This window comes from Ctenocephalides felis, unplaced genomic scaffold (genome assembly GCF_003426905.1).
Source record: "Ctenocephalides felis isolate EL2017-DRISC unplaced genomic scaffold, ASM342690v1 CF-g0.4_SCAFFOLD_00845, whole genome shotgun sequence".
Taxonomy (NCBI): Eukaryota; Metazoa; Arthropoda; class Insecta; order Siphonaptera; family Pulicidae; genus Ctenocephalides; species Ctenocephalides felis.
Window position 1 is genome coordinate 82380673 of NW_020536999.1, and position 27526 is coordinate 82408198.

Below are 27526 nucleotides of genomic sequence, written 5' to 3' on the forward strand. Positions count from 1 at the left end.
ATATATAAATGTTATTCAAAGTTAATGATGCCAAGTTTTAAATTAACAAAAATGAAAATTAACCACAATAACCAAAAAATGTAATATTTCCACCAAATGAAAAAGATAATTTTCAAACTAGGTGAGATATGTTTTTATTCTTATTTTTTTTATGATAGTTACTATCAATACGATCACAAAAAAGATTAGGAATATATGGTCCTAAAATATTATAGTCCTGAGAAGTTTCGCACGGAACAACTCCACGCGCAATATAATTTATAATAATAAAAACTTAGAACTTAAATAAAATTTAATTTATAAAACTTACAAACAATGTACCCTTAACTTAATTTCTATTTATCAGATTTCGATGTGTCGTTGGGAAAGCCCCAAACTTTTAATGTTCCTGCATCTCGTTTTCTGTCGTACGTACTCGACATGTCTTTGTCGTCGCAGGCGTATGCTAATAAATATTGTTTCGGATGCCAGGCAACAGTAAACGTGGCCGCGTCCACGGAGATGTCCGCTATCTTTTCACCTGGAAAAGGATAAATTGTAAATATATTTAATAATTATATAAATGAAGGAAAAACAAATCTCCTCATGTTCTCGTAAAACAAATCTACTCATGTTCTTGTTTTTCAACTTCTCGTAAAACAAATCTACTAATGTTCTTATCTTCCAACTTCTCGTGGGGTAGGTTATAGTAATCGTCCAAAATTTTAAAATGAAAATGTTTTGTCTTTCTTTGCGTTTAAAAGGTTTCTGAACATGTTGGCATACCTTAGAAGTAATTGATATATGTTCGTGTGTGTGTGTGTGCGGATACAATTTTTCGTCCATGTTTTCAGGAACACGGATCAAGCGAATTGAAGTCTTCAAAAAACATTCGATTGTTATTGAAGGAGAGACGTGCTGATTAGCTTTTAGCAAATTTCGGAGATAAGCAACAAAAAGTGCAAAAAAATAGAAATTTAGTTTTTGCGATAACGGAGTATCCGATTAGAATGATTAAAAAAATATTCGATTCGTATTTATAGGAAAACGTGCTATTTAGTTTTTGCTAATAAAGTTCCAGCCGTTTCGGAGTTACGGAGCAAAAAGTGCAAAATAATAGCAGTTATTAAGAGAGAGGATCATCTAATTAAAAAACATTTTGCTTGTGTTGACAGTGTGAAGAAACAATTAGTTTTTGAAGAAAGCCAAAAAAAGTTATTTATTTCAAAATTTCAAAATGTTTTTTTTAAATTATCATATCTCTAAAATTCTTCGGATTTCAATTTCAATTCAGGCTAAAAATATTTAAAATTTTACGAATATTTCATTACGGTACGGAAGGTTCGAGCAATTTGCACGATGCCATGCACCACTAGTTTTTCAAATATTCGTAGGGTAAGTTATAGTAATCGCAAAAAATCAAAATTAAAAATTTTGATATATCTTTACGTTTGAAAAGTTTCTAAACATTACGGCATACCTTAGAAAGAATTTATGTATGTGTGTGTGTGTGTGTTTGTGTGTACGGATACAATTTGTCGTCGACGATTTCTGGAGCACGGATCGACCGATTTGAGTACTTCAAAAAATATTCGATTGGTATTGACGGGGAGATGTGCTGATTAGCTTTTGACAAAGACAGATCCAGTCGTTTCGGACATAAGTAGCAAAAAGTGCAAAAATAAAAAATTACTTCGTGCAAGAACGGAGCATCTGATTAGATTGATTCAAAAGACATTTCATTCAGGTCGAGTAGTGCTAGTTAGTTTTTGGCAAAGACAGACACCACCCGTTTTGGGATACACAAAGCAAAGTGTTAAAAACGACAATTTTTTTTAGAAACGCAGCATTCGATTTAAATGATTAAAAAAAATATTTTACTTGTGTTGACGGAATGAATAATTGATTACATTTTTGCAAAGGCAGGTCCAGTAGTTTCGGAGTTGCGGACAAAAAAGTTAAAAAATTATATTTGTTGATCTAAAATTATCATTTCAGATCATTATTATTAATTTATATACATGGTCGGTAGGTAGGCAGGTAGATAGATAGACAAGTAAACAGGTGAACAGATAGAAAGGTACAAAAGTAGACAAATTGAAACTTAGACAAATAAGACTTAGTCCGAGTGTAGACAAGTAAAAAGAGTAGACTGTTAGGAAGGTAGATCACAAAAAAATTGAAAATTTAGTGATTGAATCGATTATTTACCCACATCGAGAAGTTAGCGTAACTTGCCTTAAGGCAAAATGCCACTTACACCTTATTATAATTACCTAATTAATTAAATTATCAAATAACGCGTCTAAATAAAATTTAATTTATTAAAAGTTGTACAATTTTAAAACAAAATGGGTCCCTTATTTAGTTCAAAATTATATGCAATGGTAAGTACAATAATAAATTAGGTGTATGTGGTATTATGCCTTAAAGCAAGTTGCTTAAACTTTCTGGTATGTGTAAATAATCGATTAAACAAATAAGAAGTGAGATTTAGCTATTATAAAATAAAAAGATAAACAATTCAACTGAATATTTCGAAAACATTAAGGGGGTCTTCCTATGTGACGGCCTGTTTTTTAGGGATATTTTAGGATTTTTTTTCTACGACCAGTAAATATTTAGAGCTTCAAGTTTTTTATCATTTATTAACACATATTTGGACAGTATAAATATAAAATTTCAGCTAAAAAAATTTAGTCAAACTAGAGTTACAGCGCTCTAAACACCCCCCCCCTCAAAAAAAAAGAGCTCCCACTGTCTCCACGATTCCGGCTGATCGGCTTATCTGACCAAAAAAAAATAAACGGCGTTTTAATTTGTAGGCTTAAAAGCACGGAATGAACTACAATCAAATGAATACAAAAAAAATTGGATGTTTTATAGACATTTGAAATAAAAGTTGCAAATTAGGCGTTTTTTTTTGTTTTTTTGCTATAAAAAATCGAAGTTTTGAAATTTTTGATTGATAATAGTTCATTCCATGCGTTTAAATATATTGAATGTGCCCTGTAAATTTCAAGTAATTCGGTCCAGCTGTTTCTGAGATACAATGGAGACAAGTTTGAAAAACACAGTTTTGAGAAAAACGCGTTTAAAGATAAAATGATCGTTGTACTATATACTATATGTATACTTTTTAAATGGCTGTAACTCAAAAACTGTTTGAGATATCGATTTGAAATTTTAATATGTTATTTTTAAAGGTATAATCTACCGAAATATGAAATAAAAAAAATTCAATTTTTTCAACTCATCACATAGGAAGACCCCTTAAGGGCAATTCTGCCTCATAATAATACAGTGTTGTCATGGCAACCCTATCTTATGCTTGTTTTTTGGTAGTGAAAACTGTGAAAATGTCTATTTACTGTGCGATCAAGCATATTTTCCATATAAACGAGCAAGGAAGAATGTTATGATAACTGCATCATCAAAGCCTCTGTTATCACAACAGTCTTCCTTGCTTGTTGATATGTAAAATACGCCTGATCGCACAGCAAATAGACATTTAGACAGTTTTCACTACCAAGAAATAAGCATACCATAGCCTTGCCATGACAATGCTATGTTGAGACAGAATTGTCCCAAAATTTTCCAATTTTACTAATAAATCTACGCAATTTCCATAGATAATATCTTTCAAACATAATCCTTAATTGCATTAATTAAAAAAGTTTTAAAGTATGTTGGCATGTTCTATCAAAAGATGGCGCCCTTAATTAGGATTGTAAAATGGTAAAATACTTGATATAATCATAATAAAAAAATCAATAAACAAATTAAAGACCTATGGTGCACTGAAAAGCTAACAATTTTCAAACCACCCAAAATAAGTTTTTGTTTCTATTTTTTCCTATAATAATTATACCCAATTCGACTTGACGATGGGTTCTGAAACACCCTGTATATAAATATTGTATATAAATATGCCCATTCACCTGTTTCTGTATGTCCAATATCTATCAACAAATCCTCCGAAGCAGAAGCCAACAACTGTCCATCATGGCTAAACGATATCGTCCTCACTGGCCACTCCAATCTGGAAAACATCCTGACACATGCCAAATGTTCTGCATCCCACAAAGAAACTAAGGCATCTGCTGATCCTGTTGCAAAATATCTTCCAGTTGGATCGAATTCGATGCAAATGCAAGTTGCTGGGTGTGCTTTTAATACATGCAGTAATTCCAGCTTTGGATAACTCATTACATGAATGCACCCTTGGCCATTGGTGAGGAAGAATAAATTGCTGCTGTTGTTCCACGAGATTTCATTGACCTGGGTAAAGGAAAAAGATTAGATAAATAGAAATTATTATATTAGGTGAAGTGAAAACAAATCTATTATTTTTGCAGTTATTTTGCAATAGTTGGTTGGCTTCAACTATCTGTATCTTGAGTTGTGTAAGTCCCATCAGGTTCTACAAGGCGGCATTAGAAAGACGAGATTTTGTACTAAAAAAAATATTGGACAGTTTTGTGATTGATTGGCTCAGTTTTGTTTTAGGACGCGTCAAAAATTGACACTAGCAAAGAGAAAATGCGCTTTATTTTACACTTTTTGTTCAATAAAGGGGAAAAAGCAATCCAAGCGGTTGAAAATCTGAATAGTGTTTATGGTCCTGATACACTAGCAGCTAATTATACCCAATTTTGATTTCGTCGATTCTTTCGGATAATTTCGATGTCAAAGACGCTAGAGCATTGAATGGCCAATGGCCAAAAATGTCGACAAAATGAAAGTTTCCAACAGTCATGTAAGTCGATTTCAATAGTCCAATCAAGAAAATCGCCTCATTTTTTAAAGCGATTAGTGACTGATGATGAAAAGTGTATCTCTTGCGCAACTTAAAGCAAAAACTGTAGTGATAGAATTGTGATGAATGTACAGAAATAGTAGCCAAGCCAAAATTGGATGACCAATTGTCGAAAATGACGACAAAATCAAGGAGTCCAACCGTCAAGTAAGTCAATTTCGAATGCCCAAAGAAGATTTCACAAAAAATCAATTGGCACCAGTTAAATAGGATTGGATACAAAAAAAGAATAGATGAATGGGTGCCACACGAAAACCTACTAAACCGAAATTTCATCTGCAAATCGCTGCTAAATCGCAAGAAAATTGCTTCATTTTTGAAAAATGGATCTCTTGCGACAACTTAAACCAAAAACTGGCGTGGTCGATTTGCGATGAGTAGGAAGAAATGGTAGTCAAGCCAGAATTGGGATTTGGTAGGGTTAGCAGGGAATTATATACTGTGAGCGGATCTCATGTGGCAAAACTCTTAACTCGGACTAGAAAGGTCAACAATAAACCGTCTAATGGAAGCAATCGCCCAGAAGCGGACAGCTTTAGCCAATAGAAGAAAAATTGTGAACCATCAGGACGCCAAGTGTCTCGCCAGAAGCTCCAAGAGCTTGTTCGGGAGGTTATTATGCATCTATCTTATAGTTTGGACTTGGCACCAAGTGATTACCATCTGTTTCTGTCCATGGCGAACAGTTTTGTTGATGAAAAATTAACTTCCAGAAAGGCTTGCAAAAATCGCCTTTTTCATTTTTTGCCAACAGAGACGAGGGTTTCTATGAAATATTTTTTGCCTTGAAAAATTTACTAGGAAATCAACGGTTCAATCCCAGGTTTGTAAGTTTCGAGAATTGGGATTTAGAGATTTAGATATTTAGATAAAATTTTCAACTGTTCTAGAAAAAGAAGTTTATGCTTGCATGAACACATACGATTTGCTAATTTTATGATTTCTCGACATTTCAAGTCATTCTGAATCGTTGACACCAATATTGGATGAAGTTGTGTATGTATGTAAACCGATTTTTTGACATTTTGCCGACGTTTCCTCAACCGATTTAAAAATTCAAAAGCCATTCGATGTATCTCGATGGGGATAATCGTTGATTGGTTTTTCGTGATGACCGGCGAGCCATTTCTTTGAAACTAGCAGCAAAGTGTAAAATTTTGGTCCACAATTTAATACAAAAATCCTAAACCTATCTGAACTCGTGGCATCGTGCACTAAGGCAAATTGCTGAAACTTTCTGTACCAAAAATTAAAATTTTAAAAAAAGATTTTTTGAAAATTTTGAAAAAAATAGAATTTTGATAAATTTGTCTTTTTTGAATTTTTTTTTTTTCATAACTTTTTGTAAATTTTGAGCAATATGGGCAAGCAATAGCGCAGCCTAAAATAAAATATCAAAGCGCGTAAGCGCCGCGTCGCAGTCTAACGTATAAACATTGGTAAACGATAAAAATGCCAACAAGATTTGTATATATTATTAAAATCTCTATAAAATATTGATCATTTTTGACCGCTCAATGGCATTTTTTTAATCTCACGTAGGGTAAGTTATTGTAATTGTCCAAAAATCGAAATTGAAAATTTTTACATTTCTCGACGTTTTGAAGGTTTCTGAACATTTTGGCATACCTCAGAAAAAATGGATGTGTGTGTGTGTATGTATGGATACAATTTTTCTGTCACGTTTCCGGGCGCACGGATCAACCGATTTGAATGGTTCAAAAAACATTCGATTCCTATTGATAGGGAGATGTGCTGATTGGTTTTGGCAAAGGCAGGTCCAGCCGTTACGGAGATACGAAGCAAAGAGTTTTTGAGAGAACGGAGTATCCGATTTGAATGATCTAAAAAACATTCAATTAGTAATGATTGGGAGAAGTGGTTATTAGTTTTTGGCAAAGGTAGGCCCAGCCAAACAAATAATTTCAACTTTGCAATTCAGTTTATATAATTCTTATAAATATTAGAAAATGTTACAATATTTTTGCGTTGGATCTCCGAATGCACTAGACCTGTCTTCCCAAAAATTTATAAATCCAAGTAAAATGTTTTTTTAATTATGGAAATCGGACGCTCCGTTCTCTCAAAAACTTTAGTACCATTTTTGGCACTTTTGCCCCGTATCTTCGAAACGGGTAGACCTGCTTATGCCAAAAGGTATCAAATGTTTTTTTTATACATTCAAATCGGTTGATCCATGTTCTCAAAATTGTCGACAAAAAATTATATCCCCATATACAAACACACACACGCATACATCCATTTATTCTAAGATTTTCTAAAATGTTCAGAAGATTTAAACACGTAAATATATATAAAAAATGTCATTTTCGATTTTGTAGCGATGACTATAACTTACTCTATGGAAAGTTAAACATTAAAAAATCATTGAAAATAACCGGTGGTAATTTTTTGACTACGATCTCCTTGGCTGTTTCTTAGCTAATAATCATTGTTAAAAAAATTACTTCTTATGGATTTCACAATAGCTATAAAGTTCATAATTTTAACAAATATCTTTAAGTATTAAAGGCCTACAAAGTGTGGTTGAATTATGGGTTGCATAACTCTAGGACACACATGTTTGTGTACTACACATACTGTTTGTAGAATACACACACATGTTTGTGTACTATAAATAATATAAACACGAACATTTCAAATCTGTTTGAAATACATCAAATGAAAATCGCGCTGATTAGTTTCTTGAAAGTGAAAAGTTTATTGTCAAAATGAATTGTTGAAATGTTGAAATAATTTAAATCTAAAAGCTAAATCTTTTTTTTGTTGATTCAGTCATATTGGGAAACTTCTCCTGTTCAAAGTAATAAAACCCAAACTTATCATACTATTTAAAAACTTATTCTACAACTGCAACTCAACAATAAAATGGTTTATTACTATTTTTACCTCAAAGTTATATTGTTCTTCCGCAAGTATTTTATGTGTTTTGGTATCGATAAAAGTAACTAAATCTTCTTTATTACCAACAGCTATTGTATTTCCATCAGGTGACCATGTTATATTTATATTTTCACCTTTTGTATTTATTGTCGCTGCACATTTTGCTACCCTGGAAAAAAATGACATATTTAATAGAATAATTGTGTTTTCACATAAAAATTCAACTTGATAATTAACTTTGCGTAGAGTAAGTTATTGTAATCGTCCAAAAACCGATATGGAAATTTTTTGCATATCTACGTTTCTGCACATTTTGGCATACCTTAGAAAAAATTTGGTGTGTGTGTGTATTTGTGGATACAATAATTCGTCCACAATTTCGGGATCACGGTTCAACCGATTTAAATGATTCAAAAATATTCGATTCCTACTAATAAGGAAACGTGCTGATTAGTTTTTGGCAAAGGCAGGTCTAGCCGTTACGAAGATACAAAAAAAAGAGTGCAGAAAATAGAAATCGAGATTTTGAGAGATCGGAGCATCCGATTTGAATGACTTAAACAAAATTCAATTCAAAATGATGGAGAAAAGTGGTGATTAGTTTTTGGTAAAGGCAGGTTCAGCCGTTTCGGAGATACAGAACTAAATGTACAAAATATGACATTTTTTGAGAGAACTGGGCATTCGATTTAAATGATTCAAAAAACATTCGATTCCTATTGATATGAAGATGTCTGATTAGATTTTGGCAAAGAGTGCAGAAAATAGAAATTAAGATTTTTGAGAGAAAGGAGCATCCGATTTGAATGTTTCAAAAAACATTCATACAAACATAAGAAGACGCCGTAATAACACTAATATTAATATTATTATTATTATATTTTCTTATTATATCTAATATTGTTATTTTGTTATATTTATTATTATCTGTCACTTGTTGTTTTTATTCCTCTTTATTGTTTTTCTAGTATTATTTTTATTATTCAGAAATTTTATTTATTAATTTCATTATTATTATTATTTGCTTTTATTTTGTATTAAATCATCATACTAAGGATATCAATTTAATGAAAATTCTATCCTTTATTTTTTACTCGTTTTTATTTAAATTTATGTTATTGTTCATTATTGTTACTATAGATGTTAAATTATTTAGCAGTGGTAACAAATATTGTAATTAAAAAAAGACGTCGTGATTAGTTTTTGGCAAAGGCAGGCCCAGCCATTTCAGAGATAAGTAGTTTAAAGCGTAAAAAATTGCAGTTTTTGAGAGAACAAAGCATCCAATTCGAACGATTCGACAATATATTTTGCTTGTGAAGAAACGATTAGTTTTTGGAGAAAACAAATTTTTATTTCAAAATTTTTATTTTTCAAATTTTTATTAGACATTGAAAATGATCTGGATTTTAATATTAATTCTAGCTAAAATTCTAAAGTTCACTTATATACTTGAAATAAATTTATATAGTTCTTAGTAATATGAGATATGGTTATTTAATTCTAACTCAGCATGATTGATTTTGTTTATTTAGTTTTCATTTAGACATAGAAACGTCGTCGTCCAATTTATAAGCTTTTATATTTTGTATATGAAAAACCAATAATGAAAGTTACAGTATTTATAATAATCTATTTGAAAACATTTATATACCTCGAATTTCATTACAGTATGTGAAGTACCAGCAATTTGCCTTAAGGCACGATGCCATGCACAATTAGTTTTAATTTGTTTTCTTCATTTCCCAAAAATATAATCAGTGTTTTACTATACAAGTAAAATGTTGTTTGAATCATTCTAATCAGATGCTCCCTTCTCTCAAAAATTGCAATATCATGCACTTCCTACTCCATATCTACAAAACAGCTGAGCCTGTATTGGGTAAAAACTAATCAGCAAGTCGAAAATGTGAAACAACTAGTCATACTTTGTATGTTGTAAACGGTAATGATAATATAAGTATATCAATTATCCTTTTATTATCAAAAGATTCATACCTCGCATCCCAAATTCTAACAGATTTATCACCACTTGCAGTACTCAATAAATCGGGTTGACTTGCATGCCAACATAGTTGATCCACTGAACCGGTGTGTCCCCGGAAAAGATGCTCCTTTGTCTAAAATAATAAAAACTAAGGTAAAACAATTTATAATAATAATTATTACTTGTATAAATTTATAAATATCTACTCTTATGTGGTAAATTACTACAATTTAATATTATAAATTTTAACAACAGTTTAATATTATAAAATTATTTGAATGAAATAGAATTAAAATAGAATTATATTATATTGTATTAAATACAAGTAATCTTTTTGATATTGAATAAAATTAAAGTAATCTTTTTGATATTGAATAAAATTAACCCTCCGTCGGTCGGCGTGGTCTGGCCAGACTTTTTTCGTCTTCAATTAAAAAAAAAATACTTCTAGTAATCCTATCGACTTGAAATTTCTTGACTTTTCCTAAAATTTCATTAGCTGTCGATCAATGAAAAAATCAGGACGAAAAAATATACAGAAGGATAATTATAAGGATATTAACTTTTTTATACTTCGAACGGTCGGAAAGGTCTGTCTAGATCACCCATACATTTTGTATGAAATATACGCTTTTTGATATATGTAAACCAGTATTTTGTCTTTTTTCATGGTATTTTCTATTCAAACTGCGTTGTATATATTCTTTGCTATGTGTTGTAACATGAATGTTAGTATTTTCACGACGAGAGTTCCTTGAAAATCTACCAAACTTATTGGTCATCGCAAACACTGAAAATCGGATAAGTAATGCACACATTATCAAAAAATTTTCTAGCCGTACTGCGTTCGAATTTTTTTTTTTGGCAAACCTGTAGTGAAATTATATTTTCACTTTGAGTTTTACAGCTCATATCAAATGCGACGCACCTCATTTCGTTTTCATTTGAATTTCACATTCATTTCAAAGGCGCCGAAAAAGAATAAATATTGTTTTTCATTGATATAAAACAGAAAAATTAACAAAAAAAGCAACGATTTTTTTATATTTCTTGATTTTTTTATATAATATAATATGTAATATTTTTATTATAAGCAAGCTCAACACATGCAAAAGACGGTAAGAAAAAGAAAAAATCAAAACTATAAATATTTACTACTAATAATCGTTAATATATAAGTTACCAAAAACTCATTTACCGCATATAAATGCATGTGTTGGTGGTCCAGCCAGACCTTTCCGACCGTTCGAAGGTGAAAAAATATCCGACCGACGGAGGGTTAAAGTAATCTTTTTGGTATTTAATAAAATAAAAGTAATCAAATCATATTGTTATGCAAGGATTTTGTTGTTAGATTTAAATATTGTATCAATAGTTATAATATAATATATAATAAATGGCAGACATTTCAACCCCAAGCAGAAGAACTTTAACACTTTCTCCTCTCAATATGAGTAAATTGTATATTATTATTGTTAGCAAGATATTTGTAGAACAAACAAATTATAAATAGAAGACAAAATAATACAATTTTATAAGCAATTATGATAAGATTAAAATAAAGCTAATATATTGAAATAAAAAATGTGTAAAAACCACTCTAGTGAGTGATATTCTAATAAAGGTTACAGTAGGTCCATATTCTAATTTTTTTTGTGTCTTCTTAAGGTAGAACATTGAAAACTGGTCTCGGAAACTAATTTGGGTAATTTTTAATTTTTTATACATATGTACTATACTGCTTCTACATTTAATTCCTTCATCTATGTAAGATGTTTTGATCGGTGTCATTATGGCTTGTGATTTCGGAAGTATGCCAAGATGCATCTGAAATATCCCTCAAAATTTCTGATTGTATGTGTCTTCTGCATCCTAAGATTATTGGACTTACTTGCACAGCTCCATAGCTCAATGCTCAAAGTCCACACGGAGTGAGTATTAAAACATTGTTTTCTAAATGAATATGTTTCGATTTTTTCCACATTAGCTACTGTAATTATTAGATTTTCAGTTTTTTATGTTGAATTGTTATGTGATTGCCATGTTAATTGTTGATCCAGACACATATAAAATTTTTGATTGTATGTATCTGCTGCATCCTAAGATTATTAGACTTACTTACACAGCTTCATAGCTCATTGTTCAAAGTCCACATGGAGGGGATATCAAAACATTGTTTTCTAAATAAATATGTTTCGATTTTTTCCACATTAGCTACTGTAATTATTAGATTTTCAGTTTTTTATGTTGAATTGTTATGTGATTGCCATGTTAATTGTTGATCCAGACAAATATCTGAATATTTTGACATCCTTTTGTGCAATTTGTTCGTCATTCACATAAACAGATTGGATCTTTCGCGGAGTGAATGCTATGAGTCCATTATAAGCAAATGGATGATATGGCTGGCTTACTTTCCACCAACTAGAATGTAGGGTTAGAATACTGGCAGTGTACTTAATCAAACAAATTGGTGTGGAAGAATAAGAATTCTGCATTATAATAGCAAAATCATTTGGACAATATTGTTGTAAGCAAGATCATGAATATTTCAGAAAAAAAGATATAAAAAGAGTAAATGACAACTAGATCATCACAATTATCAGTTAATAGTAGTGTTCTATTTCTGAGTTTTTTGAGTTTTTTAGTTTCACAATAACAGATCAGAACAAAAAAGTTCAGTAAAACAATCCTGAATGAAAAATATTTGTAGTCATTCCATTATGCTCCCAAATCTTAAGATTTCGAAAAGCCTTTCATCGCTCTTGGATTATTGTAGTAAATTGGTTTTGATTTGTAATCTATATGTGCATTTCCACATAATAGAATAGTAGTTGTGCAATCTTCTGAAACTTTCAAGTTTGATTTGCAAATTCCATTATTTCCTCTACGATATCACCTACATTTTGGTAAATCAAAAGGCTAAAAGAAAAGAGAGCTAAACAAAGCAGCGTTAAGTGGGGTATCGCTGTACTAAATCAAACAAGTTGATGTGCAAGAATAAGAATTCTTCGTTATCATAGCTAAATCATTTGGATATTACAGTTGTTAGCAAGATTTGATATTAGTAAAACACAAGATAATAAAAGACATTTGTGTCAACTAAAAATTGGCTACTTTAGGTTAAATGACAGCCACATTTTTGTATTTTGTTCACAGATACACCACTTACACAAATTGTTGCAAGTTGTCTGCAATATGCCTAAAAACTAGTATACATCTAGTTAATACAAATAATTACCAATCTATCCTTATCCAATGTGAAAATCGAAACAGATTTGTCAAAGGAGCCCGAGGCGAGTCTCCTTCCATCGCAGCTCCAGCCTACAGAATGTACTTTTGCTTGATGTGCTGGATATTCACGAATTTTGTTATTTGTTACAAAATGCTTTTTAATTTCACTTATTTTTGCTGTACTCATTTTAATTAATTAATTAACACAATTATGATTGCTAACCTAAAAACGCTACTTAACCTTAGCCGGTTTATTTATTTATTTTGAAGTTTACGAAAACTGTCATGGCGGACTGTTTGTTATGTATCACGATAGGTGGCAACACTTGTTGATGGAAATCGCGGGAAATCGTTATTATTTAAAAATATTTATGTAAAAATTTTGTAGTTTATTTATTTATTTAAAACAGTTTATTTTCTTAATATATATTATAATCACTACCTTATTAATTAAAGTCGTTAATAAAATCAATGTAATGTGTCCCTTTAAAATTACTGGTAAATCTTAGATCAGAGGTGGGGAACCTTTTTACCATCAGAGACCGCATATAAGAGAAGCCGCATAAGCTGATTAACCTATGAGTTTTTTTTCTATAGATTTAAATATTTATTGCATTATACAGAAAAAATACTAAATATAATACCACAAAATTTAATTATAGTATACATATAAAAAAGAGTGCGCGTAAGGTTCACATGCGATTGAAGTAAAACTTATTTGCTACTGTACAAGATGGCCTTTAAGTAAAAATAAATACATCATAAAGCAATTTTGAATAATGTTTATTAGTAATATGGTAACACTCGTGATGCACACATTTATTAATGTCGACCATTATACGCATTTATATAATGATATTTTATAAATTATATGTTTATAATTATGTATAATATTTAAAAGCAACTAGTGGGGCGCATGGCATCGTGCCTTAAGGAAAATTGCTGGAAGTTTTCGTACTGAAAATTAAGAATTTATAAAAAAGCTTTTTAAACATTTTTGAAATAGTTAGATTTTTGAGAATTTCTAAATTTTTGGGGAAACTTGACTTTTTTGGAAAATTTTATTTTTTTTTTTAAATTCTGAAATTTCTAGAAAATTTTAATTTTTTTTCAAAGCAATCGCGCTGCGCAGCTGTTTTAAAGACATAATATCAAATCGCGTAAGCGCCGCGTCGCCGTCTAACGAATAAGCATTGGTACGGAACCCATAGGAATGTAAACAAAATTTATACTTATTGTTAAAATCTCCATAAAACATCTGATAATTTGATGTGCATATGTCTAATGATCATATTTGACCAACTGGCATTTTTTTGGTAACTTTTTTTGGGATCAAATCTCCAAAACCGCCAGACCCGCCCATTAAAAAATTTAATCAAATCTTCATTCCTTCAATGCAAATAAAATGCTTTTGGAATCATTCAAATCGGACGCTCTGTTCTCTCAAGAACTGAACTACCATTTTGGCACTTATCTTTAAAACGGCAGGACCTACTTTTGCCAAAAACTAATCAGCACATCTCCTTATCAATACGAATTGAATGTTTTTTTTTTAATTATTCAAATAGGATCTGTGTTCACAAAATTGTCGACAAAAAATTGTATACGCACACACATATATTTATCATTTTTTTCCTAAGGTATGCCAAAATGCCAGAAACCTTTGAAACGTAAAGATATATAATGCATTTTCGATTTTTTGCGATTTTTATAACTTACCCTACGAAAAGTTAATAAAAACTAGTTAAAAGTAAAATAATACACCTTTTTTATAAAAAATGTTTTTAAATAGATTATAGAAAAATGTATTATTATTTTTATAGTTTTTGTTCTTTAAATTCAATTATATTCAAAAATAAATAACCCGACAAATTATTTGGTATAAATTGTATTTATTATTTTATATAGACTTTATACTATATATATTTTACACAATAATAATTAATAATTAGGCCGGTATACATGTGTATAAATAAATATATATATATATATATATATATATATATATATATATATATATATATATATATATATATATACATATATACATACTTACATTATTATAAACAAATTCCAAGTAACTTAATATAAGTATTTAATGTACCTTGTTTACAAAATACAACAATTGACAGTTTAGACATTTGGATACTGAATGGAAAACTATTAGAAAAATTTGGATATACATAACTTCAAAATATACACACAACTTCAAAAATATTTTTATAACTTTTTAATGACTATAAAAAACTAAGGCAAACAATAATATGAATCTTTAAGATGTAAAACCTAAAAAATATTACCTATCAGTCTTTAAATTATTAAAAATGTTATCATAACCTCCAAAACTATCATTAAAAGTTAAACAAGCACATAAAACAATAATAAGCAAATGTGTGTACAAGCTCATAAAATGAATTTTTGGAATTAATATTAATTTGAAAAAAATTATTATCTAATGAAATATTTTGAAAAATAATAGACATATTTCAAAATGTACCTAACAAAATTGAATGTGTTTCATAAAACAGTATAATATTATTTATACCTAGTAAAGCACAAAAGTTAAAACTACGTAACGCGGAGAATACATTGTTAGGAAGCTAACGGTTGCGTTAATGAAACGTTTATGTTACATATATTTATAAATGCAAATAGCTTTTGAAGCAGACATGTTGTTTTTGATGGTTGGGTAGCAACTACGTTAAGCGTGTTTCATAGATTTTACCTACATATAAAATATTTATAATTCAAAAACATATTGCACGTAGCGCAAAAGAAACTAGCAGTAACTTTGTTACGTATAAGTGTTAACGATTACGTTAATATTTCGTACACATATTATTAGTTACGTAGCTGCTACGTTACCGTTGTTTTATAGAGTTAACATACAAAATGCAGTTTGTGTTTTATTAATGCTGCCAAAATAAAAATAGTTAAATCGTTTCTTTATTGTTTTTAAACAAAATGGTTTCTATTTTTGCAGATAAATTTATTAAATTTGAAAGTAACATAAAAAAACATACTCGGTTACTCGGTAAAACCTTTACGAAACAGCGGGTTACCATAGTGTTTTTCCAGGTTACGTAGATAATACGTATACTAGTACTACCCATGTGCTTTACTGGATATTTTATTTATTTATTATACATCCATATCCATTTGTCTAAACTTGTCACAAAAATCAAACAAATTCTATATAAATTTTCGTCCGTTTTTATAAAATATTTTAAACTAATTTTTAAACTTTTTTATATATTTTACATTTTATATATTAATAATTTTGGCTTAACCAATAAATGCAATCTTAAAGGAAAACAAACACTCGTATATTTACAAACAAAAATATACACAAAATCGATTTCTATTATAATAATAGATTTTTATTTATAAATATCGATAAATTAATTATATAGTGTACTAATGTATAGTGCTACTTTCTAACAAGTGTCATGGTAATTATATTATACTTTTTTTTAGAAATTTTGAAATAAAAAAATATTTTTTGAATGTTTTTTTTTAAAGCATTCTTTTTTATGTTTTGTATCTTGTCGAAAATTTGGCATTTTATATTGGCAGTGGCGGTGGTAAAATACTTTTGTTGGTTTTTTGGATTTTGATATATAGTTTTTTATAACTTATATATATTGTTAAATGTATATACACACTAATCTAATTTTAAATTTCTAAAAAATCCAACTAAAATTTTTTAATCGTCTACAATACTTATTAAATAATTGTCATCAGTTTTATATAAAAGTTTTATGTAATCACATACACACATTTAGGCTTCTTAAATATATCAATTTTACTAAATCTACTCAACCTTTCATAACCTCACTTTTTTACAAAAATTAAGTCGCATAACCTCACATTATATAACTAACTTAATAACATAACCTCACTTTTTATAAACGTCTCATTTAACTTGTATAATATTTAGTAAGTAGTTTAATATTCCTATGGAACTCGTTAAAGAATAACTTGTCTTGTTTACGATCACAAAATTACTTATTGTTATAAAATAACCTCACTTTTTTTAAACATGTTACAGAACATAACCACACTTTTTACATAACATAGATACTATTTGAGAGTCATTTAAAAATATTTTTTCTTATTACTCTTTTATAACCAACTAGGCCCCAAACATTGTTCCATTATCTCCACAGCATCCTCTCTTTCCATCGATTTCAAAATCAAAACTAAATCTACCAAAGCCGAGCTATGTTTACTAACGCACTCCCACAAATCCAAAATGTGTTCAGTCGGTGAAGCCTTTGTTGCAAAATAATTAATATACCTATCCACCGACAACTTCTGCGCCAGCATCCTCCAGTCGTTCCCTTTAAGATTCGGCGGATCGAGACAATGGCATAAACTTTTCTTGATGCTCCTGGAGAGCCTTGGGAATTGGTGGTCGGTTGACAAAGTGTTGTTGCCACATTGGTTGACTGTAAGAGTTTGTGGTTGGATGTAGTTTTCATTGGTTTCTTCGATCACCGTTAAAAGTCTGTCGCCGTAACGTGTTTCTAATAAATTTTCCGTGATTGACATTTGTTTTTCTTCGAAATTATTTCGGGTTATGGACTCGACGACATCAAAGGTGACGTATGTGTGCTCCGAATGGTTTTGGTAAGCGGTGATGTTGAATTTTAAGGTATTTGTAACGTCTATTGTTTGTTCTAAGGAAAAACTACAATGCAAACTGTTGGAACAAGAATTCCAAATGTGTTTAAAAGGTATTTCCTGGTGTTCCGAACCAGGTTTGGCGCTCCATCCGGTGGTGGGCGCACATCTTAAATTCAAAGATAAATTATTACCATTATCTTGGAATAAAAGTGTTTTCGAATGATGCAACAAGACACCACCCAACTTAGTCTCAGCCTCCAGGCAATTACTAAACATCGAAGGCAAATCTTCAATAACATACAACCTGATATTATAATCAGCAACATTCTGCTGCCCCCCTAAAACAGGCCCAAAGACACACAATCTTATCCTTTTCACAGCACACGCAACATTCTTAACACTCTCCCTCAAATTTTCATTACTTTCTCCGGTTAAAACAAATTTACCACATAAGTCTGTTAGCACGTAGGCGTTGTTTTCATCAATGTGTGTGTACACTAAAGTGTTTATTGTTTCTTCACCAAGGGTAACAATTTTTTCCCATCGAGGCACTGAATTAGGGGATGAATTGGAGTCGTGGTAGACAGAGACTCGCCAATTGGAAAGGAACTCTGCGCAGTGGGGTAGCTCCAGCACTATTGGTTTCGCGAAGTGGACGTCTGAAGGACCCAGACAGGCGACTGGACTTATTTGGGTCATACCTGAAAAAAAAATTATTACCATAAAAATAATAATAAATGATAGTCTGGCCGAAGGCAGGTCCATGGTGTGAGAGCCACCACAAAAAATGATTTCCTTACCCTTCATAGTCGATCCTTCCCATTACCACTATTCCCCCCCCCTTTTTTTTTCATGTATCTTCTGCTTCCATAATTAACATCATATTGAAATTAAAATGTGTAAGTGGCATTTTGCCTAAAAGCTGGTTGCACAACATATATAATGCATAAATACTCAATCAGTTTAAAATACAACTATGCTCCACGCATCACAGCCAGTATATAATTATCATTTATCTATTTACCTTCAGGCAACTTAATCCTCTCATTGTCCTCATTCAGCACAGATATATAGATTTCCTGAGTCTTCCCCCTGGCGACGACGTATTCAGGCACATTCAGGACAATCATGGCGGCGTCCAGTCGCACTCTGCCACCGCTAGATGTCAGCGCAGTCCGCTTCATTGTGGAAACCTGGTGCTGGGAACCCCCTACAGTCATGTCATATGTCGAATTGGCTGAAAAAAATATATTGATTAATATTTTTATAATTACCCAGCAAATAAAATAAGATTAATGAAGCAATTCTGCCGTAACAAAGCTCATAACATATTGTTGTCATGGCAACGCTATGTTATGCTTGTTTCTTGGTAGTGAAAATTATAAAAATGTCTATCTATTTGCTGTGCGATCAGGTATATTTTACATATAAACAAGCAAGTAAGAATCTTATGTATGATAACTGCATCATCCAAGATACTGTTATCATAACATTCACCCTTGCTTGTTTTAAATGTAGCGTTTTAAAAGTTCGAAAAAATATGCTGAAACTGAACGATTGCAAGTTTGAAGTAAATGATTTAAATTTGAATTTTAAGTTGATCGATTATATAAATATTTATACTTACAAGAATTCGAAGTAGTTTCCATGGACGTCTCCGTGCAGTTTCCTGTCATTATGTTATCCACTGGCATTGCGTAGCTAGAACAATAGAAAAAAATATGTTATAAATTCTAATTAATGAAATAATTAATCCAAAAGCATTTTTAATGAGTGATTAAGCACGTTGACCTTCAATGACCTTCAAAATCACAGCTATGAAGTAAATAGAATCTTTGATGATGCAGTCATCATAAGATTCTTTTTTGTTTGTTTATATGTAAAAAATGCCTGATCACATAGGAAATAGATAGACATTTTCACAGTTTTCACTACCAAGAAACAAGCATAAGATAGCGTTGCCATGACAACGCTATGTTATGAGCTCTGTTACAGCAGAATTGCCCTAATATTTTCACTAAGATACAATAACTTGGCTCTTATCAAAATACGTGGTTTTCTCAGGACTAGCTTTAACTTATTGGTCAATTTAAAATGGTGTCAGAAGAGTGTTCAAGGTAGTTGATTTTCAATGACTTTAGGAGTAGCCGTCACATATATACATTCGCTTAAAAAAAGCATATGAACCCGTCATAGTATAATGATCAAGAATTTGGGCTATCGAATACCGCAGCTAGCTCGATATCAAGCAGTGTGCTATCGTAATTCCACTTAAGAAGGTTATAGATCTCTAATTCATGGACCGATTCTGCCGCATAACAGACCAATGTTATGGCAAATTTGTTCTGAATATTGACAAAAGCCACGTGGTTGCTATGCAGACCGACGTTTTTCCCAAATTGTCAGATAGAAAACCTAACCTAGAAACCGCACAAATATCAAAAAAATTATCTTATATAACATGGCCTTTCTGACCCAGCTTCATAATATACGAGTGACGTTGCCGTTTATGCGTAAAACGCCTGAATGCACAGCAAATACATAACATTTTGACAGTATTCAGTATGATTCAGTACCATAATGTATGGAAGTCGGAGCGATGCAGGGCCTTGCCATAACATTGGTTGTTGTGCGGCAAAATCGGCCCATTAATCTTAATTAAAAATTGATGCTTCTACCTAGTATTATCGTTTACCATTTACTATCTTTAATCTTTACCTGTCCGTTAAATGAGGAACATCGTAATGATGGTGCTGGTTGCAGTCGCTACTAATGGTTCTGGTCATGGAATAAGCGCAACTATTCACAGGATACTCGTAAGAAGGCTCCCGGTGTCCGATGTCGGGCTGCTGCTGGATGAACTGCTTCTTGTCCATAGAGGCGCTGGTGGTCGAAGTCGTTGTAGTCGTTTCTGGTTGAAGTTCTGGCGGGAAAAGGATTAGATTAATATAATTATTATTGTTAAAGTAGAATGACAATTTTATAAATATTTTAATATAAATAAATGATATGTTGTATTTGGGTATAATTTTGTACTGATTAGAAAAAATTTATCGGAGAAAAAAACATCTACTGATAACCAAATTGGATATCAAGTCTATAGGAATAACAAGATTCTACTGAAGAACAAATTAAAGATTTAAATTTAAGATTCAAGGTAATGGTATATGGCATCGTGCCTTAAGGCAAATTGCTGGAACTTCTCGAGCCGTAATTTAAAAGTTTTAAAAACTTTTTTTGTCGAAAATCTTTAACTTTTTTCGCGAAGATTTGTAAAGATGTAAAATAATCATTTTTTATCCTCAAATGGCATTTTTAAAACTGTTTTGTTGAATCGCTGAAACTGCTGGTCATGCCTTTCCCAAAAACTAATCAGCACGTCTTCCCATTAATAGGAACAGAATGATTATTCAAATCGATTGATCCATGCTCAAAATCTTGGACAAAAAATGATATGTAAATATATATATATATATATATATATATATATATATATATATATATACAAACTACGCACATTTTTTCTAAGGTTTGCCAAAATGTTCAGAAGACTCCACAGACGCATAATTAAATATGATTGAGAAGACAAAAAGAGAACACTACTGACGAGCAAGCTAAAAGTGGAGTGTAAAGTACAGATAGAAATGTACAATAAAATTATACTAAAAATTCTCTTAACAAACTAAGTCTAGACTAGATAAAGAAGAACAGAGCTCTACTAACGGTCAGACTTGATTTAAAAGTCTAAAAACAATAAAGAAATTATACTGTCTAGAAAACTGAGATTCGAATCAATGGCATAGCTTGTGCAAAAAGGAACCATACAACAACGATCTAAACTTACAAATAATAACTGATACAATAATAATGAGTAATAAAGAATCTAGATTTTATAGAAGTATGTAGTATCACAATTAATGTTAAGAGCATGGCTCTATAAGAATCGGGAAGTATGGATCATGAGAAAATAAACTTTATATTTCTGTTGAAGGAGAAACAAACACGTTTTTAATTTTTAAAGAAAATACTTGTCAGCTGATCATAATTATAATAATAATTAATACTCTGAACGTAGGCATGTCCATAGTAGAAGAGCACTCACTTATTTGTTTTCATTTGTATGATACACACAAATATTTTAAATAAAATTCTTCTGTACGAGTGTATGATTTGATACTTCTCCTAAACGGTTATTCGGATTTTGATAATTCTTTTTAGAGTTTGTCATTTGAATTTAGCAGAAATTTTGAGCCTTGATAATATTAGAATGAAATATACCAGAAAAATGTAATGTCTACAATATTATCACCGAAAAGCAGTTGAGATGAGTCAGAAATTAAAATAATATAAGATACAGTCAACAATATATGTTGGCAGATGAAATTATATAATTCAGTTTAATAAATGACGCATAAGTCCAAAATTGCATATACATTTTTTTGAACTTATGCATGTCGCATTTTGGTTAATTTTACTAATTTTTTTAACAATACAAAAAACATTTCTACTTATTAAAAAAATGATTTAGAATTTTGTTTCATGAGTCAAACATGCATTTGTTTGGCATTGGATATGGAATATTTGGCAAGTTGATCTTAGATTGAGTAGTGCACATATGAACTAGATTTTACAATTTTTTTCACCCAAGATTTAAACATAATCAATAATGTTTATTAAATTATTAGTAAGAAAAATGTACTTTAAAAATTATAATTGCCAAAAAGCAACTGATATATCGTACGAGATTATGAAAATTATAGACTAAATTATTGAAGCAATTATGCTGTGTGGAAAAATTAAGTGTGATATTGTTACGCAGATATTATATTATTTTTATACTAAAATCATAAATGAATCACAAAGGCAGGATATTAAAAAGTATAAGATAGGATATTAAAAAAAAATAGAACTTTTGAATTGTAGACGTGGGTACAGGGCAACGTCTGTCGGGTCATCTAGTATATATATGAACATATATGTATATATATATATATATATATATATATATATATAATATATATATATGTAGTGAAGTGACAGAGTGACAAGAAATATCAAAGAAAACTAAACTTGTAAGTAATTAGTCTATAAATATATGTATATGTATGGATGTATGTCTTTTTGCATTCATGAATATATATATATATATATATATATATATATATATATATAAATTCATTTTGAAGTTAGTTAGTCTAAAAATATCCTTTAAACGAGGCAATAAAATGTAACATTTGGTGTTCATTATACGTTTATATGCAAACATAAATGTATACACACACGTATATATGTATGTATATTGTATATACATATATGTATATATGTATACATATACACGTTTGCATCCTATTTATATGCATATAGTAATAAAACACTAATAAACTTCATATTAACATACCAAACGCCTGCTGCGATATACAAAACTGAAGGTATATACATATAATACATATCAAATATATGTATATATACATATATATATATATATATATATATATATATATAATTCTTGATAGTTTTTTCGACGTTGAAAATATTTCAAAAAATGTTTCAACCTCCCATTCGTCGAAAAAAAATAAGTTAAGAAAAATAATTTTCTTTATTATTATGATGTGTGTGACATGATATGCGACTGAATAATGTGACTAAAAAATTTAATTTTGTTAAGATGTATAAGTTTTATTATTTTAACCTGGTGATTACTGAATAATGACCCTCATCAAGTGTCGAAACGTATAAACAAAAAGATGGATGTGTGTGTGCGCGTATGTGTATGTATGTGCGGATACAATTTTTTGGCGACGCTTTCGGGAGTACCACAGAACAGATTTGAGTTATTCAAAGAAACATTGATTGATATTGATAGGGAAATGTGTTGATCCATTTTTGGCAAAGGCTGTTCCAACCGTTATGGAGATATGGTGCAAAGAGTGCAGAAAATACAAATCGAGTTTTTGAGAGAACGGAGCATCCGATTTGAATAATTCAAAAAACATTCAATTCGGAATGACGGGGAAAAGTTGTGATTAGTTTTTGGGCAAGACGGGTCCAGCCAGCCAGATTTGAATGATTCAAAACACTTTCTGCTTGTGTTGACGAAACGATTGCTTTTGGGATTTTTTTTTTATTTTCAAAAAATTTTTTTTGATATCGAAAATTATTCGAATTTTAATTAATTCTAGCTAAAGTTCTAAAGCTCATTTATATACTTCAACTAAATAATTTTAACTTTGCAATTCAGTTTATATAATTCTTATAAATATTAGGCAATGTCCTTAATTTTAAATTCGACTGATTAATTTATGTTTTTTTATTTACTTTTCAGTAAACATATATAAATTACAGTATTTATAATAATGTATTTGTAAACATTTAATATTTCTCGAATATTTCATCACGATACGGGAAGTTCCAACAATTTACCTTAAGGCGCGATGCCATACATTTATTATTTCCACTATGAATATAGCAACTTAGACCAATCCAAAGCATATTCATAAGTACCAACAATAACATTCTACTACAACTGACCTATATTGTTGATCCTCCTGATCCTCCTGTCGTTGAGACTCGCCATGTTCAGGTTGAGCCCCCTTATTAGGGCGCCCCGCCAAAAGGACGCATACCAGGCCCACGAGCCCCAAACCGATGTAGAGGGGCAACTCGTTTTCTGAAATGGAAAAAAGATTATAAGATCATTGAATATTTAAAGTTTGGAAAAGTATGTAATTCAATATTATCACTATACGTACTGTAAAAAGTTTATGAAATATTAAACACTTAGAAAAGGAAACACGTATTTACTATCAAAATTACTTCTTTATTTGCACAATTTATTTGCTAAAACAATCAGAATAAATCAGAAAAATTCCTAAAACGGATATAAAATATAACATAAGATATTTCAACATTGGTACCAATATATATATAGAACATAAAAATATTCGCTTAAAACACAGTAATCATACTAGATGGCGCTACTAATAATATGAATATTCAACAGGAATCGTATCTTTGACTTTGGGACTATCTATTTATATAATATTCAATATGGTTATAATATGTATAATTCAATGAGTATTACAATGTTACAATGTTAATTTTTGCAATAATATTATGTCTCTGGCATTCGGACTACACAATTTTTAACTTCCCAAATGATTTCTACATATGATGCAATCACGAGTTTTACATATAAAATTAAACTTCACATAAGTTTTATCAAGGAGACTTACATTTATCATGTAGACATCAGAAATATTCACTTAAAATAAAATTATAATTTGACTTTTAATGTGTAACGCCTGATCGCACAGCAAATACAAAACTTTTTGACAGTTGATACTCCCAATTTAATTTTTTTATCTAAATTCTAAATTCAATATCAATTCTTTTTCATCAAGTCTATTAAGACAAAATCCACTTACAACCAGTTAGTTATCTAACTGACTCTGACCCTCGGACTAATCAACTTTATGAATTATTATAATAATTTTTAACTTCCCGTAGTGTAAGTTATAGTAATCGCAAAAAACATTGAAAATGTAATGTATTTTTATATTTCTTTACGTTTCAAAGGTTTCTGAACATTTTGGCATACCTTAGAAATAATGAATGTATGTGTGTGTATGTGCGAATACAAATTTTCGTCGTCGATTTCGGGAACACGGTTCAACCGATTTGACTAAAACATTCGATTTCTATTGATAAGGAGACGTGCTGATTAGTTTCTGGACAAGGCAGGTCCAGCCGTTTTGAATATACGGGGCAAAAAGGGCCAAAATGATATTTCAGTTTTTTGAGAGAACGAGACGCCGATTTCAATAATTCAAAAAACATTTTATTTGTATTGACAAAATGATGAACTAAGTAAGTTTTTAGGAAGGTAGCTCTAGTGGTTTCGGAGATCTAGTAAAAAAAGAGAATAAATGCAATTTGGCGGACAAAAATGATCATTAGACATAAGCACATCAAATTATCAGATACTTTATAGAGATTTTAATAATAAGTATAAATTTTGTTTACATTTGTAGTTCCGTACCAATGTTTATTCGTAAGTCTGCGACGCGGCGCTTACGCGCTTCAATATTTCTTCTCTAAAACAACCACGAACAATTTACTTTGAAAAAAGTTCAAAATTTTCATAATACCTATAAAAAAATCAATTCTTCAAAAAAGTCATTTTCTTCAATAATTTAAAAAATTTCAAAAATCTCATTTGCTTTAAAAAAAGTTCAAAAGTTTTCAAAAAATTTTGAAATATAAAAAAATAATCAATTTTTTCAAAAAAGTAATTTTCTTCAAAATTTCAATTATTTAAAAATCTTATTTGCTTTGAAAAATGTACAAAATTTTCAGAAAATTTTAATATATAAAAACATCAAGTTTTTCGATACAATCATTTTCTTAAAAAATTGAAAATTTTCAAAAATCTCATTTGCTTTAAAAAAAATTCAAAATTTCATAATATAAAAAAAATCAAATTTTTGATAAAAGTCATTTTCTTCAAAAATTTCAACTATTTCAAAAATTCAAAATCTTATTTGCTTTGAAAAAAGTACGAAATTTTCAGAAAATTTAAATATATGAAAACATCAAATTTTTCAAAAAAAGTTCAAATTTTCAAAAAAATTCGAAGTATATAAAAAATCTAATTTTTCAAAAGAGTCATTTTCCAAAATTTCAAAATTTTCAAAAATCTTATTTTCTTTGAATAAAGATCAAAAATATATAAAAATGCAATTTTTCAAAATATTTTTTTGTACAAATTTTATTTTTTCAGTTTTCAATAAATTCTACTACAGCTCTTTGAAAATTTTAATTTTTGGTACGGGAAGTTCCAGCAATTTACTTTAAGGCAGAATGCCATATATCACTAGTTAAACAATAATTTTTACACCTATCCTAAAAAGATAATAAAACTTTAGTAACAATAAGGGTAAAAATACAAAATTATCTGGCAATTGAAGGTAATTTTAACAAGATTGTTAGAGACTAACATAAACTTCCTCTTCTCTGGCTATACTCTAGTGAGTTAGGGTGATCTTCCAAGCGGCTTTTGTACTTGCTTGAATGATTTCGTATTTTATCGTTTACTGTTGGTTCATGGATTAACAAATTACGAACACACTTCGGGATATTTATAATTTCTTTTAATAAAAATTAATTTAAATTAATTTTGGGTCAAATTTGACTGGTCAAAACGTCTGGAACCCACACCCACGCACACACACACACATATTTATATATATGTGTGTGAGTGTCAACACTTTTCCTGTCATTTGCAGTCTCCGAAAACTAAATTTTCCACCGCTCTGAAAATGTATATATATATATATATAAATGTGTATATGTATATATTATTTGCTTCGTATTATATTATATATCGTATAAAGTATGTGTTATACGGAAAATATATAAAAACTTTTTAACTTATTTTAAAGTGACATGTCACATGCATGTCACATGTCACATAAACTGAGCGAAGTATCACTTGTGGCCGAAGACAGGTCCGTGCTGCCAGCGTCAGAAAAATAAATTAACCGCCATTGTCATTGCCGCTGTCACGGTGGCAGCGGAAAACTTTTCTCGTTAAAACTAAATACAAATGTAGAAAATCACATACGATTTAATAATTCTGTTATAAACGATTATCAAGGTGGAAAGAAATTAGTGCACTCAGTAAGGATCCGAGAAACGGATTCGATGAGAAAAGAAACTATACTGACGTTTTAGATAAGGAAACTGACGTCTCAACTGAATCTCGACTACGGAAACAACTACAGAATGTTTTGTAAGGATCAGAGATATGGTCTCGATGATAAAAGAAACTTACTGACAACTATAGAATAAGGCAACTGACGTCGCAAACCTGTATCTCAACTGCGGAAGCAACTACGAGAATGTTCTGTAAGGATCAGAAGATATGGACTCGATGAGAAAGAAGCTTTACTGACGTCTATAGATAAAGAAACTGG

General features: G+C 30.2%; 2 protein-coding genes across 2 annotated transcripts; both read right to left on the reverse strand.

The window, feature by feature from the left end:
- Positions 1 to 335: 335 nt before the first annotated feature.
- LOC113391061 (THO complex subunit 3-like) lies at positions 336 to 13113 on the reverse strand. Its single transcript, XM_026627036.1, has 5 exons — positions 12931 to 13113; positions 9701 to 9822; positions 7709 to 7871; positions 3921 to 4260; positions 336 to 520 (listed from the first exon to the last, which is right to left on the reverse strand). The coding sequence occupies exons 1-5, from the start codon at positions 13108 to 13110 to the stop codon at positions 336 to 338; spliced, it is 990 nt and encodes a 329-aa protein (XP_026482821.1). The 5' UTR covers positions 13111 to 13113.
- A 3813-nt stretch (positions 13114 to 16926) lies between these two features.
- LOC113391063 (netrin receptor unc-5-like) lies at positions 16927 to 24126 on the reverse strand. The gene is made up of 5 exons (XM_026627037.1): positions 24081 to 24126; positions 20271 to 20475; positions 19180 to 19253; positions 18577 to 18789; positions 16927 to 18253 (listed from the first exon to the last, which is right to left on the reverse strand). Exons 1-5 carry the CDS (start codon positions 24124 to 24126, stop codon positions 17049 to 17051), a joined length of 1743 nt encoding a protein of 580 aa, XP_026482822.1. The 3' UTR covers positions 16927 to 17048.
- Positions 24127 to 27526: the final 3400 nt, after the last annotated feature.

What these genes read in the sequence shown, in the direction of transcription:
- LOC113391061 (XM_026627036.1), bottom strand. Translation starts at nt 13,110, where the DNA reads ATGAGTACAGCAAAAATAAGTGAAATTAAAAAGCATTTTGTAACAAAT. An exon ending in GTTAGAATTTGGGATGCGAG is followed by an intron (nt 7,872 to 9,700) that starts GTATGAATCTTT and finishes ATTTTTTTCCAG; the next exon opens with GGTAGCAAAATGTGCAGCGA. An exon ending in TATTGGACATACAGAAACAG is followed by an intron (nt 521 to 3,920) that starts GTGAATGGGCAT and finishes ATCCTTTTCCAG; the next exon opens with GTGAAAAGATAGCGGACATC.
- LOC113391063 (XM_026627037.1), bottom strand. Translation starts at nt 24,126, where the DNA reads ATGGCGAGTCTCAACGACAGGAGGATCAGGAGGATCAACAATATAG. An exon ending in CAGGAGGATCAACAATATAG is followed by an intron (nt 20,476 to 24,080) that starts GTCAGTTGTAGT and finishes TTTTCCCGCCAG; the next exon opens with AACTTCAACCAGAAACGACT. An exon ending in GAGGATTAAGTTGCCTGAAG is followed by an intron (nt 18,254 to 18,576) that starts GTAAATAGATAA and finishes TTTTTTTTTCAG; the next exon opens with GTATGACCCAAATAAGTCCA.